The following is an 18,760-nucleotide window of genomic DNA, read 5'->3' on the forward strand; positions in this document are numbered from 1 at the left end:
TGTTTCCTACTGAAAATCTGACCAAAGAGATGGAGACAGTGCTCAGCTGGGGCCAAGGAACTACATAGCACAGTCTTGAACCATCTGAACCCAGGGCCTGTCTGGGGCTTTATAATCCCAGAGACAAGTAAAGGGCTCTACATAATTTTTCTCCAGGTTCAATATGGCCATTTAAAAAATGTTTATTTGTATTAACAGGGATTCTTAGTTCTCTTCCATGTTGCAGCATTTCACTCTGGACTTCTTTTGGTAACAATCTTCCTGTCCTTTTAAGATGACATATTTTCTTAGGTAAACATTTCTTTGAAAAAACCCTGTACCTATCATCCACACTGGCCAAAATGAGAAGGAATGGTCTCTGCAGGGGTAGGAGGTGGTGGTCATCTGTCGTTCTTACTTGCCTAGCACACTTCCCCTTAGATCTGGCAGCCCGATTCTCCTTTAAGGAACCTTTCTTCCCCCAAGGGATGTCATCTTGGGGGGAGAATATGTGTTAAGATACTCTGCCCCTCCCTGATCATTGAGTGGGCAAGTGGAACAAGCAGGGCCAGTGAGACTTGCCTGAGAATTTAGATCCTAAGCAGGGTAGATGAGCCTTAAGAGGGATCTCTTAAGACAGAAACTCCCTACAAAAATTACCCTCTAATTACTGTTCCATCTAGATAGGGGCTGGCAAGACACAGCATGAGGGCCAAATATGACCTGCTCCCTCTTTTATAAATAAAGTTTTATTGGAACATAGGCATGCCCACTCATTTATGTATTGTCTACACCTGCTTTTGTGCTGCAACGACAGAGCTGATTAGCTGTGACAAAGACTAGATGGTCCGCCTCACACAAGATATTTACTATCTGGTCCTTTGCCAAAAAGATTTGCCAACCCCTGAGCTAGATCCCTGAAGGTGCTCTGGTCTCTGCCTCTACCGGGGCCAAACGAAAAGTTTTGTTTGTTGGTCTTGTTTTCACTTGAAAGAGTCAGTTTCTTTTGTTCACAACCAGAGACCCCTAATTGGTAACAGGGGTGCAAACCTCACACAGGGTCCAGGTTTATACAGGAATGTGCTAGAAATTGAGGTATTTACTCCAGAATCCACTGAAAACATTAGATTCCCATTCTCTAGTGGTGAAAATTCTTTGCTGCCTTTCCTGCCATGGAAAGCAGGAAGAATCCCATGGTTTGTGCGCTGCACCAAGCAAACATGCACCTTCTGGAAGCAGGTCAGGCTACAGCTGCAAAAAAAATCACATTGTCCATTTTCAGCCTCACTTAGGGGGGAAAAAAAGTCCTCAAACAAAAACACGATGAGGAAAAGAATGGCATTGCCCATTGCTGCAAAAAGGTTACCTAATCCTCCCTAATTTGGAACACTGCCCAAGGGCAGAATCATTCAATTTTAAAAGAATGCATCATCTCCAAATGTAGTCGTAAGTAAGAATAGCTTTAAAATTTTGTTTTAAAGAGTTCTAGTGCTATCATTAGAACGCACATGAGTTTGGAAATTTTCCAATCCGAAAAATTGCGGGACACTCAGTGATTACCTCCTGTGATCACCTGTTAACTTCTCTGAACCCAAATCTCTTCTAACCCAGGCCCAGGAAGCCTGGAAGGGGTAAGCCAGCAAGGAGAATGAGATAGCGAAGGTCCTGGGCAATATGGCAGACGTTCTGCGGACAACCAATACTTGTACTGGGTGGAAATGGCTGATGGCTCATCAGTAGTCACAGGAAAAGAAAAACTCACTTACTGAAACACAGTGGGAAGCACGCAGCTTCCTTCTAATGCGTTTTAGTTCAGAAATAATTAAACACAATTAGTGGTACGCGAAGGAAACTGAGAGTAAACAATTAGAACGAAGACCCTGGGGTGATTACTAGACATCTTCCGACTTCCCACACCTATGCGGGGTCCCTTGCTCTCTTAGCCCTCCTGCAGTCCCATTAGACATGTCCAGTATTGCACAATATAATTACTTTGCGGAAAATATTTAGTGAAAAACCTAAAATTCAATATTTTTCAAGATCTTCATCACGTGAAGGGCAATGCTAAGAATACTGACAAAATTCTCACTCTGGGGCAGGCAGCGTGCAAAGCACTTTATTTCCATCGTCACATTTGTTCCTTACAACCACCCAGGAGAGCTGGAATTGTTGTTCACTTTGTTTTACAAAGGAGGAAACTGAGGCTCCTTGAGACTAGGGGGCATGCTAAATATCTCAAAATCTGAAAGTGTAGGTCGTTGGCTCACACAGAGGCACCTTCACTCGGAGCCTGTGCTGCTCGCCGTTAGATTCTGGTACTGCTCCCCTAAGCAGAGAATTATCTGGACCAGTGACTCCCCTCAGTCCAGGACAATGATCTACTACTACAAACTATGCATGGACCATGCCACTTTGAGACTGCTCTCGTCTAGAAAACAGCAAGAAGGAAAACCACTTTCATTAAGAGCTCCCTATCAGAAAACTTCCTCTGTCCTTTTGATTTCCTTACAGGTAAGAGCTGCCTGCCGCCTCCGCCTCCGGGATCAATCATCCTGGCCCTCACGATACCTCCTAGGAAGCCACCTGATGCTGTTGTCCAGCTGTGATATGCCCCCCCCACCTCCACCCAGTTAAGGCAGCTTCTAGGTGGCCTGCAGGCACTGTCGGGGGACAACTTTTCAGGGACTGTGATGAACCCGTTAGGGTTCACCCAAAACAAATGGGAATGTACAAGGCCAAGCCCTTGTGAGAAAAAAGGGCTTCAGAGGTGTTTCTAGTTTGTCTGCCCCCAAAGCTGCAAGGGTGAAGGAGAAGAAAGCAAAGTAGAGAAGGACTTCAGGGAATACTCACTGCTCCCCAGGGGCCAGTCCTCCACTGGTTTCCACCAAGCACATGGGTGCGGCTGGGGCCCGCGCTTCTGGGGCGGAAATCCTCGCTTTGGAAGGGGTGCTGAGCGAGACCGCTGTCTGGGGTCCGCTGAGGGCATGGTGAGGTGGAACAGTCCTGGTCGGTTTCTGGGATGTAGTCTGGATCGCACTCACTCCGATCAATCACGTGGTCACTGTAGTTGACACACACCACTTCCCGGGTCGCCCTGCCTTGCCCACATGTCACGGAGCACTACGTCGAACACCCAGAAAGAGAAAGGGTCGGTCATTGGCAGGCACAAACCCATCAGTGTGCGTTTTCTGTGAGTGGCTCAGCGCCCGCTCGGTTGCCCAGACCCCAAACTCTGGCATCATCCGTGTCTGCTCCCTTGTCTTCCCACCCTGCAGCCATCTCACTGAGACACCCTGTCAGCTCAGTCGTCACAGATACCCCAATCCATCCATTCCCCACCGTCTCTGCTGTCACCTTCCCTTGCCAGGAGCACCGCAATGGCTTTTCAGCTGGGCTCCTGTTTACAACGTCGAACCCCTCCCTGCAGCCCTAGTCTGTGGTCCACGTATCAGCAACTATGACACTTACAAATAAAAGATCACGCCATTTCCTCCAGTGACTTCCCAACTCACTTTGAAAAATGTCCAAAGTCCGTACCTTGGCCTGGGAGGCCCTGTGTGATATGGCCACTGGCGACCTCCTTGACCCATCTCCTAGCACATATTGCACTCCAGCCAAACTGGTCTTATGGATGTTTCCTGACCATGCCAAGAACACTCTCTACTCAGGGTCTTTTAACAGCTGCTATCTTTTCCCGAACAACATGGATGCCCACATGGCTCACTCTCTCACTACATTCAAGTCTTGCTCAGCGTGCTATCGGGCCTTCTCTGACCACACTGTCTAAAAGCATACTCCATTTTTCCCTATGCTATTATGCTGCTTGACTTGTTTCTAGTACTTGTCAGTGTCTGTTGCTAAATCTCTCTATTTGTTGACTGACTGGAACCTCCATCAGAATGATCTTCATGAAGGCTAAGACTTTCTTATTTGCTGTTCATTGCTTTTTCTACACTAAGCTTTTACAAACATCTGGTGCACAGACAGGTGTATTTAATGGATGGATGGATGGATGGATGGATGGATGGATGGATGGACGGACGGATGGACTGGAAGCTCAAGGCATCAGAGTGAGATTATCTATCATTTATTGAGCACCTACTTTGTCCTAAGCAGTTAACATAGGCAATCTCAAATAATACAACATCTTTGTAAGATAGGTACTCTTTTGGGTCTTTTAAAAAGAAGAAATTGAGGTTCAAAGGCTTTAACCAGACTGCTCAAGGTTATGCAGCCAGTATGTGTCAAGATCTGGATTTTTACACGGCTCTCTTTGAATCTATTGCTCAAATTTCGTACTTATGTTATGATACTTATGAAGACATTACTTCTCTATTTTCCTGATGGCCTCTCCTCACCTATCCTAAGCTTTATATTTCCCTATCGCTGGGATTTTTGCAAGGCAGAAGGCAGGTGCCGCCTGAAAATGAAGGTTTTTCTACTTTTACACAAGCCCACAGATGGTGCCTGGTGTGCACAGGAGGCCGAGCCCATAGCATTGGATGAGGATTCCCACTTCCCACTCTTGACAGAGAAGCCAAGAACCTCTGAACTTCAAGAGTCTGGGTTCTAGGAGGCACCCAGACTCAAGGTAAGAGGCTCTTTCCTGACTCCCCCTCTTCTCCCTGGCACTTGTGGTGCTCCACAAGCCTATTACATTCCGATGTGACCCAATCAACACCGGGTTTTCCAGTCAACCCAACAGGATGGGGCATCAGTCAACTGCACGTTGACTTACACATTTTAACAACATCCATTTCTTGCACATCCGGCCAAGATTCATACCAGCCGCACACATATGAGGCAAAATAATTTAAATCATAAACTAAGTCCAATTATAAAACAGTACCCATTGACATTTGTGACCTGTCGTTAGTCATCCTCTATGGTTCCCCCAGTCATTTCCCAATTCCCAAGAATCCACTCGCTTACAGGGCTCCAGTCCAAAGCTTTCCACTGCCCACAGGGAGTCACAGAGCATTCTTCCTTTGCCACTGGTCTAGGCAGAGTCACACAGGCGCTCTCGTCAGCCACAGAGCCGTCTTCGTCCCGACAGCTGACATATCTCATCCGAGTACCTTTTCCACAAGTGGCTGAGCACTGGGTGTTGAAGTAAGATAATGCAGGGATGTTATTGGACACGATGGTTCATTGGACAGCAACCCACTTCCTACAGTCATGTCAGGGAACCTCTTCCTCCCCTTCCACCCTCTCTATGTCTGCCATTTATTTCTTACTGGTGTCCAAGACCCAAATCGCCACTGGGTTCTTGGTGCACTCTGCGTGCTTCTTCTTCCTTCCGGGGCAGCTGGGGGAGGGTGACAAGATGGTAATTCACAGTCCTAGATGGGAGAGGGGGAAGAAAGGCAAAGTTACCTTGAAGTCAATGCACACTTTAAGGGCCCAGGTGAATAAAAATATAAGAGTGAAGAATTCTAAGACCTCAGAATTCTGGGAAAATCACATGGCATCTCTCGGCCCCAGTTTTTTTCAACTGTAAAATGGGGTATAATCTGAGTCACCTCATGAATGCACTGATATAGGGCAGGGATTTACTTGGTGATTGTTAATATCATATTTATTTGCCTGTTCATGTGGAAAGAAAAAAAGCGATTGCAAAATGGCACGTAAGTTAAGAAAGAAAAGGATATCCTTTCAAAATTGTCAATTGTTGGGGTGCCTGGGTGGCTCAGTCTGTTGAGCGTCCAACTCTTGATTTTGGTTCAGGTCAGATCCCAGGGTCATGGGATCGAGCCCCACATTGGGCTCCTCGCTGAGCATGGGGCCTGCTTAAATTCTTTTTCTCTCTCCCTCTGCCCCTCTCCCCGACTTGCTCTCTCTCTGTCTCTCTCTCCCAAAATAAAAAATAATATATCAGTTGTTAATTTTTAAAAATTCCAAAGACCAAATTCTGTTTTCACATTTCAATTAATTTCCTAATCAGAATTTGCTAATCATGAACTGGCTTTCTAGGTTTACCCAAAGAGAACTCCCGAGATTCTGATGGTCAAATCTAGATAAGAGGTCTATTCAATATGCCAATGCCTGGAATGTATATAAATAACACTCTTCAGTCACTCAGAGGAAATCCCTATAATGAATTGAGGTTATTTGTGTGTAGATAATACTTTCAGGTTTACAGATGGGAAAACAGAAGTACGTACTTGCTCACAATTTAGCAAATACTCTTTGATTAAATACATACCCATTAAATTACTGAATGTGCCAGGCATGGTGCAAAGTGTGGTGAGCTCGGGACCGAGCCTGACATTAGGGAGCTTACAAACTGAATGGGGAAATTCCGCTACTTGGCTCCAGACCCTGCCTATTCTTCTGCCGGTGGTCCAAAGAAAACCACAGGAAACTTTTCCCACAGTGAAGAAATGGTCCATATGCTTCAACTGTGGGAGCCGCCCTGTACTCCACTGAATATTACAGAATAATGTAGAGAGAAACGAGTATTCTGAATCTCTAAGGGAGTTGCTAAATCCTCAGTTCATGACTATTCAGATGGAATAGCTAACATTTCTCAGGCATTTAGCCTGTGGTGGTTTAGAGCATTTCAATAAAGTAAAAAAAAAAAATAATAATAATAAAGGGGACACAAGTCACAAGTGGTATTTTATCATCGATCAGTGACAACATGGACAACACTGCCATATTCCTGTATTTTTTGACGCAGACAGAATGAGGGCCCTCAGAATGGAATCAGCGCATTGGCCAAAGGGGGCCTTAGAGCGTGAGCTCTGGGCACGGTCAGGGTTCAAATCCTGTCTTCGGCAATTAGCAAAACTGACGTATAAACCCAAGTCTTCTCTTTACATAGTCTCTTCCCATAAATGATGCTAAAATCATGGCCCATAAAGAGGAAGTAGTGGCAGTAATGGTCAGCTGGCTCTCTTGAGAAAAAAGGAGTGCATGTGTGTTTGTAGAAATGCATTTACATGTATACACACACATATTACATGCCCATATACACCTATATATGTATACATATGTTTGTTTGGTTATCACAAAGTTTACTGATAAAAAGGCTGTATAGTACACAATTTACATATAGTAATAAAATATACAATGCTTTCTTTTAAATTCCACGTAGCCAGTTGAGTCTCACAGAATCCTGTCGCTGATTTTTGTTGAATTCTTGAATCTGTTGCCAAAATATGGTTGTAACTGCTGAATGAGTGCACTTCAAACATGAATGAGAGCTGCTATTTTGTTTATGTTGAAGAGTAAGGAGAAAGTGGAACAAACAAGATCTATGTCAGAACTTCATCTACCAATGACGTGAATGACTTCTACGCCGAATCAGACAATAATGTCCAAATACCGGAAGAATATTTCCTTGATATTTGTATGTGTTATTTCCAATGTAACAGCTGAAGACAGAAGACTCTTTTAAACATAATGTAGATTGCATATGAGTATCATTTTCTCCATCACTTTCTTAAGTCTAAAAACAATCAATTAACCCTCAATTATGGCATTGGCTGATTCCTGTGGTGTAAATACTCTCACCACAGCCAATTTCAAATTACCAGCTTGATGTCGATGAACACAGACTTGGGAAGAGATGTGCAATAGCTTACCATTATGTAATATTCCCACCACATGGACACACCTGTAAATGTAAATAACCTCAAGGGCACAGATAATAGTAAAATGTAGTCAAGCAATGGAAAAATGTGAGTTTTGAGTATTTATCTGCTTTGTTGAAATATCATCTACTTAATTATAGGCTTATATTTTCAATTTTTACTAGTGTCTACATTTAGCAACTAGCTCGCAACATTCCTGAACATTCACCAATCCGCTCCTGTGAGATGGTACGAGCCAGCTCTAGCACGTTGCTGCCTGAACATATAACACTATTTGCTCAGCCCTACGTTAAAACCACTAAAAAAAAAAAAACAAAAACAAAAACAAACAAACAAAAAAAAACCCTCTGAGCTCAAGAAAACAAGACCAAACAATCAACATTTGCTAGCCAATGAAAAATCAGAATCAGACCTACCTACACTTCAAATAACCAGAGAAGAATGAAACTTGTATGTCCAAATATTAGATTCAAAATGTAGCCAACAGGTACATCTGGACCATTTACTTAATCATCTGGTTACTCTACCTACACACTTACCCATTAGAGCACTTCCATTCTCACTGAACCACTGGGAAATTCTGGCATCCTACTGCCCAAAGCCAATCACTGGGCTGGAAAAAGGAGACTCACCTGGGTATCAGTTGGTCTAGTGGCTGCATTGCAGTCATTGTCATCGACCACTGACATGTAAGTCCCAATGATGCACTTCACTGCCCTCAGCTGGTATCCTTGTCCACAAGTGACACTGCACTGAGGGAAAGAAATACAACAAAAGGGACGCACACGTTAGCAAATTTTCTCTTTCCCTAACTTTCCTCATGACGTCCTATAAGAAAAAAAGTAGTTCCATCATAGTGGAGCAGAAGGCTAGCACCCAAAGAACCTAGGTTAACGTGGGCAGTCCTGCTCTGCACAAATTATATTCAACGATTATCACTTTGATGGTTGGAATTCTTTCCATCTCCCATTGAAATTCTATGTGTAGGGGTTCAACCCCTTGCCTGTGGCTCAATATACCCCTATTTCAACACTCACTACAAAGCTACAGTGACCAAAACAGTGTGGTACTAACATAAGGATAGTTATATACACTCATGGAATAGAATTGAGTCCAGAGATAAACCTGGACATCTATGGCCAAGTGATTTTTAACCAAGATGCCAAGACCCTTCAGTAGGGGGAAAGAATAGTCTCTTTAACAAATACTTTGAGGGCAACTGGCTGTCTATATGAAAAAGCATAAAGCTGGACTCCTACCTCATGCTATTTATAAAAATCAACCCTAAATAGATCAAAGACCTAAACCTAAGAGGTAAAACTATAAAACTCTTAGAATAAAAGGTAATAGAAAAGCTCCACGACACGGAACTTTCTTGGATAATGATTTCTTGGATATTCTACCACAAGCACAGGGAACAAAAGAAAAAACAAGACAAGTTGTATTTTATCACAGTTAAAAATTTCTGTACCACTGGGCACCACCAGCGGAGTGGAAAGGCAACCACCATGGGATTGGGGAAATTATTTGTAAATCATATGTCTGATGAAGGGTTAAAATCTACACTATAAGGAGCAACTACAATTCAACAACAAAAAGCCAACCTCATTAAAAAATGGGAAAAGAAGAACGATTAAACTGTACATTTAAAAATGGTTAAGATGGTAAATTTGATGTTATGTGGGTTTTTTAAAATTTTTTTTTAACGTTTATTTTTGAGACAGAGAGAGACAGAGCATGAACGGGGGGAGGGTCAGAGAGAGAGGGAGACACAGAATCTGAAACAAGCTCCAGGCTCTGAGCAGTCAGCACAGAGCCCGACGCGGGGCTTGAACTCACGGACCGCGAGATCGTGACCTGAGCCGAAGTCGGACACTTAACCGACTGAGCCACCCAGGCGCCCCTGTTATGTGGTTTTTTTAACCATAATTACAAACTTTTAAAAAATGGGCAAAGGACGTGAATAGACACTTCTCCAAAGAAGATACACAAATGTCCAAAAAGCCCACGAAAAGACTCTCAATATCATTTGTTATTAGGGAAATGCCAAATCAAAATTATAACGAGATGCTACTTTACTCCCACCAAGAGCCATAATGTAAAAGGGGGAATATAATAAGCATAATTAAAAAGGGATGGAATACAGAAAATGGCACCCTTGTGTATTACTGGTAGGAATGTAATACGGTACGGGTTTGTGCAAAACTGGCAGTTAAAGAGAGCAAAACAGGCTTCCCATACGATCCAGCAATACCACTCCTGGGATACACCCAAAAGAACCGAAATCAGGTACTAAAACAAATACTCGTACGTGAATATTCATCTCAGCACTATTCCTAATAGCCAAAAGGTACAAACAACCCAAATGTCCAGCTTGGTGTGAATGGATACACAAATACGGTTCATCTGCATAAAGGAAAATTAAGTAGCCACAGAAAAGAAAGAAGCACAGAAACGTGGCTTGGTGCGCTGATGGTTTGGTGTAGACATGGATAAAAAAGACACCGATCAGTTGTAAAAGATGTTATACTCAAATCTTCTCAGTGACTCTGAGCTGGCTTCTCTTTCTCCCTCTCTCTTTCTCTCGTTCCCTAAGAGCTACGCAGATGTGGACAAAAAGGAGGCTGGATTTAGGAGTGTAAGAGACTCTCCTTGTTAGTGTAATCAGATATGATCAGCCATTCCGACTGGCGATGCTGTACCACAGGAGGGTTCAGAAGAACATCAGGTTCATAAAAATTGTAAGGGGGTAGTCATAAAGCTGCTCTCATTTATTGCATGCATCTTGGAAATGAAGACATAAACGAGAAGACTGGTTGCGGCTGGGCAGGGGGGCGGGGAGGGAGAGTTATTCTTCAGGAGATTGCATAAGTGACAGCAGACAGCTGTTTCGCTTCTCTCGGGAACTTGGAGTGCTACTTAAATAGTACCCAGAATGCTTTTGCTTCTATATTGGGAAGGACTTCATTTCAAGAGCAGTGGCTTCTCAGATGTGAGCCCAAGGGAGACTTCCACTCTCTCCTTTAAGAATAGCTCAGGTTCAGACTGTGGAACCGACACACTAGGGGATGGGAAAGATTCTTTCACAGCGAGATGATTCTGCAACTTTTGATCACGCTCATTCTGTATGAAGTGTCTGACTGGTTTATGAGAGGTGAGCTTTGGAACCGTGACACGGGAGCCAAAACATCCCTTCCAAATCCCGGTCCAGAACCCCCTGCCAAAGGCACTGGACCCCATTCCGTAGCAACCCACAGTCGCATGCCGGACGGTAACATCAGGGGGCACCTGGGTGGCTCAGTCACCCACCCAGCTCTTGGTTTCGGCTCAGGTCATGACCTCACAGTTCGTGGGTTCCAGCCCCGCATCGGGCTCCGTGCCGACAGCACGGAGCCTGCTTGAGATTCTCTCTTTCCCTCTCTCTCTCTCTGCCCCTACGCTGCTGACACGTGCTCTCTCTCTCTCAAAAGTAAATAAATAAACATTAAAAAAAAAAAAAAAGATTAACATCCGCCAGACAGGAGATCTGGTGGGAATCTGTGCACGAAGACTTGCACGCGTATCTACAAAGGGAATAACCAGCTCCAGCGGGGAGAGCAGCAATCCCCAGACCTGGGGCAGAATGGCTGCAGTGCGTCTTGCGCTCGATGTGGCGCCATGGAGGTCCAGTGCAAGTCACGAGACACAGCAGTTAAATCCCCACCACCGGAATGCCCCTCTGCAAGCCCTCTCCAGATAAGAAGGAAAGAATGTAGTTAAGAACTTTTATCGTTCAAAATACCTGTCCCCAGGGACCCGCCTGCCAGGACGCACATTCTGGCTGCTGACAAGTCAGTATGGAGGCTGGCTTGGTCTCAGGGTCACAGCTTCTATCGTTTAATCGATCTTCCCCAAACTGACACCAGACCTGGCGGTGCTTATGTCCTTTTCCGCAGGTGACCAGGCACTGTAATAAAAAGCACAGACAATCGGGGGTGTTTCTGAACAATGTGTTGTGGTTCCCAGGGATTATTCACGGGTAATCAGGAGGAACAGATGCGCTTTCTCCCACAGCAATTTGTAAATACGGCACGGCTCATTTTTCTCTCGTTCACGCGTTCATTCATTCACTCATTCATTCACTCCTTCTGTATTGATAAAGGCTCTGGACGGTATCAAGCACAGAATGAACTCGGCACAGCACTACGCCACGAGATACAGAACTTCCCCGACCTACGATGGGCTTACATCCAGGTAAACCCATCGTAAGTTGAAAATATCCTAAGTTGAAAATGCACTTAATACACCCAACCTACGGAACATCATAGCGTAGCCCAGCCTGCCTTAAAACGTACTCAGAACACTTACATGAGCCTACGGTTCCGCAAAATCGTCTAACACAAAGCCCCTTTTATAATAACGTGTTGGCTATCTCATGTAATTTGCTGAATACTGTCCTGAAAGTGAAAAATAAAGCTGTTGTGCAGGGACAGAATGGTTGTGGATACATCCACTGTTGACCCTCATATGGTTTTGATTGCATGGCTGCCCAGTTTCACCAGAGAGTATGGACCACAGACAGCCAGCCCGGGGAGAGATCCACATTCAAAATTCAAAGAACAATTTTGACGAAATGTGTATTGCTTTCACACCATTGTAAAGTTAAAAAAAAATTGCGAAGTTGAACCATTGTAAGTCGGGGACCATCTGTACTGAAAAACAACATTCATGGTTTCCTAGCACAGGAGTTAGGTGCGGGGCTCAGCCTGGGTTTTCATTCCCACACAAACAGCTATAGGTACCAATGCACGTGATGTCTCCGTACCTCAGTTTTCTCATTTGCACAATGGGGATAACAGTAGTGTCCAATGCAAAGAATTGTGAAAACTAACCGAAAAAATCCAAATAAAGTGCTTACCATATGTTCATTTAATAAATGTTAAATATCATCCTTATCAAATGCTCATTGTAGAACATTTGAAAAATACAGAAAAACAGAAGAGAGAAAACTATAATGATTAAAAAAAAAATCTCCCTACCCAGGGATAATCATTATTAACATTTTGCTGTTTTCTTCCCAGTTTTTTAAGCTAAGGAATGTTGCATCATCCTGAATATATAGTTAGCATCCCCCTACCTCCATTTTACCAAGTATTCTTTCAAAGGTTGGTTACTCGATTTGAAGTGGTCCTTTAGCTATCATTAGCTATCTAAGTAAAACTTTAACCCACTACCTTCTTTCATCTTTTTAAAACCAAACACTGGAGTTTAAGCTAAGGCAGCTTGTTAACAGAACAAAAACAGTGGGTTTGTTGTTAACTTGTGCAGGGATCAGACACTGTTAATCATATGCGCTCACTCTCAGCCATTTCAGGGGCATCTATGATATCCTTTTAAGGTTCGTATTTGATTTGCTGTTGAAAGGAAACAGTTAATACCGTGCTCACATGGTTGAGATAAGAAAATGGGCACAGAAGTTGTTCAGGGAAACCTCTTTCCCCACATTCCTGACTTGGCCCCAAGTAAGGGAACTTCTGCTCTCCTTTCCCCTTGCTCCCATAAAGGAAGACGGAGGCAGTCACCTGCCTGGTGAGACTCTCACTGGTCTGGGTTAATAGTGAGTGTTAATACCGCACCATAAAAGCAAGAAAAAGGCTCTTCCTTCTTTCTCTTGCTGTCCTGGGGCCACCTGTGCTAAGCAATGAGGCTTTGCCTTTTGCTTCATCAGGTAAGGGATGAGACAGGCAAAAGTCTGGAACCCTCAACTAGTCCTTTCTTTTCTAAGTTTTCCACTAGCAACTGGATGGGTGAGTCCAATAGGTTACTTACTGGGGTCGAATGATCTTATTTCACAGACGAGAACGTAGAAAACCTCTTTTGTTTCTTTTTCTTTTTAACTTCAGTTCTAAGCCAGCACAGATTTCGGATGAACAAAGCCCTTGTTTTCTTTTACAATGATTTAGCAGGGGCTCAAAGAGGAGGAAAGGTAAGACGCAGGAACTTCACAATCACCAACAGAAGCTATCACAGTGGGTGATCCGGCCAAACCCACCATGCCTCTGAGGTCACCAGTGGACCAGTCACATCCTGTACAGCAGCCATGGGGCAGATGGGGAACCACAGTTGCTTCCTCCGGGGTAGGGGGCAGAAAGGTGCAGCAGGTTTAGGTTGCACTGAGCCGCAGAGACTCAAGGTACCACAGATGACCTGAGTAAATAAGAGTCCTCTTATCTTACCTCTGACCAGTCTGCTGACTTCCACTGTGGACAAGAGAACTCATTGCATCTCTGAATGGTGACTTTCTCTTGATGTGCGCATTTGCGATCGTCCAGTACATCATTGCGGGTGTTGACGCAAATCGCCCTTCTTCTCTGGCTGCCACCATCACAGCTTTTGGAGCACTGAAAGGAAAATGAGCGAAATGAAACCACTGCTAAGTTTCCTATCCAGCATGGTCAAGATCCTGGCTTTGCCGTGTGTCTCCTCCGGCCCTTAAGAAACACCCACCCACCCATCCCAATTCTAGTGGTGATTTGGGGAGCATCTGTTCATGTTATCAATTTATTTACCAAGTTCATACTGAACTCAGTATTAGTAAACGGACACAGGGAAAGAAATTTGGAAACGGTTTGCGGGGTATGGAAAAGGGGATTGGATGAGTTGTTCCACTGCCCCCGGTTTTCCACGTGCCATGGTCAATGTCATATAATCAAACATTACAAATTGATCATGGTACTCTTTTCTGCAGAATGAGGTCAGGCATTATAAATCAATGTAGATAGAAAGTCTAAATGGGGGTTTCTCAATGCAGCCCTCACTAATCCATTAGTTGATCAGCCATCATTAACTACTCAGACTTAGCATCCAAGAAGACGCTCATCGAGTGAGAACCGACTTACTTCAGTCCAGGCAGAATAGCGCCAGCCACCCGTGTTACATTCTCCTGAGCACTTTTCCCGGTTGCTTGGTTTGGGGTGACTGTTGCAAAAACTGTCGTCAACCTTCTCGGTCTTCCCATCTAGCCTGCTATATTTGGCACAGTAGATGTCTAGTGTGCGGTAACCCAAGCCACACTGGGCGCTACATTCACTCCTGCTGGCAATGTGCCACCTATGCATAAATAATGGGGAGAAACCAACATTTCTGTTAAATATGTATGTCCCATTTATAGTCAGCCGGCGGAAAAATTGAGTTCTTTTTTCTTCCTTAACTCAAATACCGCGAAACCCAAAGCCACAGTCAGCTACTGAAATCCAATTTTAAACCAACATATCCATGTATTTTTCATGGCTGCCAATGTACATGGAAGTCAGAGTGGAAGTCAGAGGTGCCATCTTTGTGAAGATTCTCCCTTCAGTCAATCTGAAGTTCAAGCAACCAAAAAGAGGAAAACATTGGAATTCAGCAGAGCAAAAAAAAGCAATTTTGTATTTAAAAGGCTCATGCAACTCAGCATTTCATTTCTCAAGAAGGCTGCTTCTAATAGACAACCACTGTTGGAAACTCTCCCGAGAAAGCCTCCTTCATAGGGGCCAGGCTGAAAAGTGTTTAGTGAATATCCTGTGACTTAATAAAGGCACGGATAGTTGGAGGGTAACTGTGAATTTCAAGTGTGCTGAACTCTGTATACGTTACTGTGAATAAAGACTAAGCTCCTTTTAGACATGGACCATAGTCTACATAGTTTAATTATACAATTTTTTTAAAAGACTTACTTTTTTAGAGCAGCTTTAAGGTCCACGGCAAAACAGAGAGGGAGGTACAGAGGTTTCCCATATGCACCAGCCCCCACACATGCATACCCTCCCCAGTATCAACATTCTACCCACAGAGGGTGCATGTGTTATAATCAATTACACTGACATATCAGCACCACCCCAAATCCATAGTTTACACGAGTGCTTAGTCTTGGTGTTACATGTTCCATAGGTTTAGGCAAATGTAAAATCACATGTATCCATCACTATCATATTATAGAATATTTTCACAAAAAACCTAAAAATTCTGTTCTTCATCTATTCATCCCTCCTGGCCCCATGATTATATACTTTTAAATTTAGAATTGAATCGACAAATCTTTATCATCTTTGTACCCCTAATACCTCTAATGAGCCTTTCTTGGGACGCAAGATGTACTCTGTGTGTGCTGAGGAATTGAGTTATTCTTAAATGCCCCCCAAACACAGTCAGTGCTTAAATTAAAAAAAAAAAAATCCTAAACTGAATAGAAGAGCATAAATAAATAAGCTTAAAAGGTAGGTTGTTGGTTCAATTTAGTAATCAAAAAAGGATAATTTCTTTACATTCTTCATTTGAATGAACTCTTGTTAATTGTCTCCTCAGAAAAATTGGGTGGTTTGCCCAATACAGGGAGCCTGAAGAATTCTTCCATCCACACCTGTCCAGGGGCAGGGCTGGAAAACAATGAGCACTGGCCACACGCTTATCTTGGAGTTTCTCACAAATGCTTAAAAGTAGGTCAGAGTTGACCAACTTTTACGTTTGGCATATAAAGTGGGCTACTGAGATTTTCCGTTAGAGTGACACAGTATTTTGGGATTTTGTTCTCACCGGAACATGTTAAATGAGGGATTGTAAAACAAAGCTTTATCTCATCCTGTCAAAGTTTAATCTGGGCAAACTCTCACTTCCCTGAGGAAGTGAGGCAAAAATGTGGTCCAATTCAACAGAGGCATCTGGAACTTTCATCTGCTCTTTGATTCTTGGCTACCTTCTCTCTGCCTTCATCACCATTTTCTCGTAGAAAGCTTATCCCGGGTAAGGGAGGTAGGAGTCCTGCCCCTACCCCCCAGCCCCCCACAAAAAACAATACACCCGTAGGTCAAGTGTAGTAAGTCTCACTGATATTCACACAATCCCTGGAATTTGAACAGAGAAGCTGGAAGAGACTGCGGAAATGTTACAGCATGGCCTTAGGAAAGTTCTTTTCAAAATGCGGTCATCCGCTTCATATTCTCTCCCTGGAAGGTGGTCTCAGCTTGAGTGTTTTGAATTCATTTGGGTCATTTCATGTGACAAATCATTTTATGACTATATTTCAGAGAGGCAAAGTGTTTATTATAAGGGGAAACCAAAAAATGTATATGCCTCCGTGGGTGTGCCGGCGGCTGTGAAGTAAATAAAACTAGGAATCAATTTGGGAACTACTGATTTAAGCAGGTTTCTGTATTTCAGGGCTTTCTCAGGGCCTTCCAAGTGTTAACTGACATGATGCATTTCCACACGGGAGGAGACAGTTGGTAAGGCTCCTCACGCATACTGGTTCTCCACAAATCATCTCGTGGAACTCGTGTTCCACAAACATGCTTCGGGAAAAACTATTTAGAGTTTGATCCATCAGTAACAGTCCTCTCCCCAGTCTTTCAATGTTTTCCACAAACATTCAGCAATAATTAGTATGAACCACGATGAAATGACAGGTTCACAGAGAGAAGAAAGACAAAACACCTTTGCTGGGGCTTGGTATATATTTTTGTACATTTTTCAGCGAACAACTTTATTTTCCCGACAGTCTATAACATTCAGGAAGGAATGAGTCTGAGTGCTGACAAGGAAGCACGATCTATTTAATTTCAGATGCGAGAATGCACCTGTATAGTGGCAAGGGTAGGCAGGACTGCAGTTCCTTCACTTTCTTTTCTTTGATCAGCCAGAGGTCCTATTATCACCCAAGCCTGTTCCCAGAGCTGCTATGCCTCCTCCTCTACTTCTGTAGAATTAAGTACTTTTTTTTTTTAAAGTATTAAAACAAGGTGGCTTACTCCAAATGGGGAATTTACAATAGCACCTTTGACACACCTACTTTATGAAATGAAGAGACTTTAAGCTCTGGTTTGACCTGGGTATTATGAAGTTATACCTGGGTGTGAACGTGAGCTCCAACACCCAGGTGTTTCCAACACCCAGACAGGTGACTCAACCTCACCAAGCTTCAGTTTCTTCATCTGCAAAATGGGGGGAAACTGGGTCCAATTTACAGGACTACTCGAAACGATAAATAAGCTACAACATGAATAGCATTTAATACACAAGCCAGGCCTTCAAGAAGAGTAGCTGTTATCATTATAACTACCACCCTTGGTATTTTATTCTGCAGCCAAGTTCTAAGCATCATGTAGCTCCGCAGAAGCCAATTACACAAAGTTTGAGGAGAAACCCAGTTGAGATCTTTGGTATCATTCTACATAAAAGTCTCATGGACTTGAGGCTACCTGTAATCGCATTCACTTTGTAAAGTTTGCTTTAATTTTTGTTTTACATCTGAAAGCTTCCAATGCAGGAGAAACTCTGGAGAACAGTGATTCGCTAGCAACACCACAAACTAAATCGTGGCTTGCTTTAAATCTATTTGAAGTTAAGAATATTCATTTCTGGAAGTAATTGCTCAAACATCTCCACCCTCGCGTTGGTCCTTAGGTAGGCTTTCAGCAGGGTTCTTAAAGAATTTATTTACTTAAGGTCACATTCTAGGACTTGAAATGCTTTGTATAAACTTGCCTTCCTTGCCACAGAAGAGCGTGCTTACAGCGCTGTGGGCAGGAGTCCCACAGCATGGGCTGTCATCATCTGAGACTCTACCAGTCCCAGTGTGATTCTGCTCGTGGAGAAGTGACAGCTGGTGCCTTACTTATCCAAGTCAGTCAAGGGACAGGGATGAGGCACAGAAGTCCTGGGAGCCGTTTCTATGCGCAAAGGTAGAAAAGCTTCACAGAACGAGATCAATGAGTAACCCTTATCATTGTGACTGAATTAACATGGCTTTCTCCTAGGGTTTAAGAGTATAGAATCCAGGTTGTGAAAGACCACGTTTGACTCCTGCCACTTCAACTAATAGTTGTATGACCTCAGGCACTTTGTTTAACTTCTCTCAGCCCGTTTCCTTATTTGTAAAGTGGAGGCTAACTGTAATTCTTAGGTCATTATGTTGTTTGGGGGAATTAATAAAATATTAATTGCATAGGACATATATTAATGTCGGCCCTATATTAATTTAATAGGATAGTAATAGAGCCTTAATTATTTTAATAGGATATGATTGTATGTAGCACATAAGAATATTAATTATATTCTATTAATAGGAAAATATATCTTAGTAAATGGTTGACGATTATGTTCAGAGTAGTTACCACCCCAAATAATATTAATATAAATTACTATTAATAATTATTAGTATTATTAATCAG

General features: G+C 43.2%; 1 protein-coding gene across 8 annotated transcripts in view; it reads right to left on the reverse strand.

The window, feature by feature from the left end:
- The window catches only part of ADAMTS9 (ADAM metallopeptidase with thrombospondin type 1 motif 9), a 170,024-nt gene that overhangs the window by 84,668 nt on the left and 66,596 nt on the right, over nt 1–18,760 (reverse strand). For all 8 annotated transcript variants that reach the window (XM_045051823.1, XM_006928919.5, XM_045051826.1 and 5 more), the window contains 7 exons: nt 14,456–14,666; nt 13,793–13,957; nt 11,359–11,523; nt 8,210–8,329; nt 5,217–5,321; nt 4,912–5,079; nt 2,830–3,099 (listed from right to left, as the gene is read on the reverse strand). In XM_045051823.1, the coding sequence (XP_044907758.1) occupies nt 2,830–3,099; nt 4,912–5,079; nt 5,217–5,321; nt 8,210–8,329; nt 11,359–11,523; nt 13,793–13,957; nt 14,456–14,666 (1,204 nt within the window). The remainder of the gene's footprint in view (nt 1–2,829; nt 3,100–4,911; nt 5,080–5,216; nt 5,322–8,209; nt 8,330–11,358; nt 11,524–13,792; nt 13,958–14,455; nt 14,667–18,760) is intronic.

The sequence above is a fragment of the Felis catus genome, chromosome A2 (genome assembly GCF_018350175.1).
Source record: "Felis catus isolate Fca126 chromosome A2, F.catus_Fca126_mat1.0, whole genome shotgun sequence".
Taxonomy (NCBI): Eukaryota; Metazoa; Chordata; class Mammalia; order Carnivora; family Felidae; genus Felis; species Felis catus.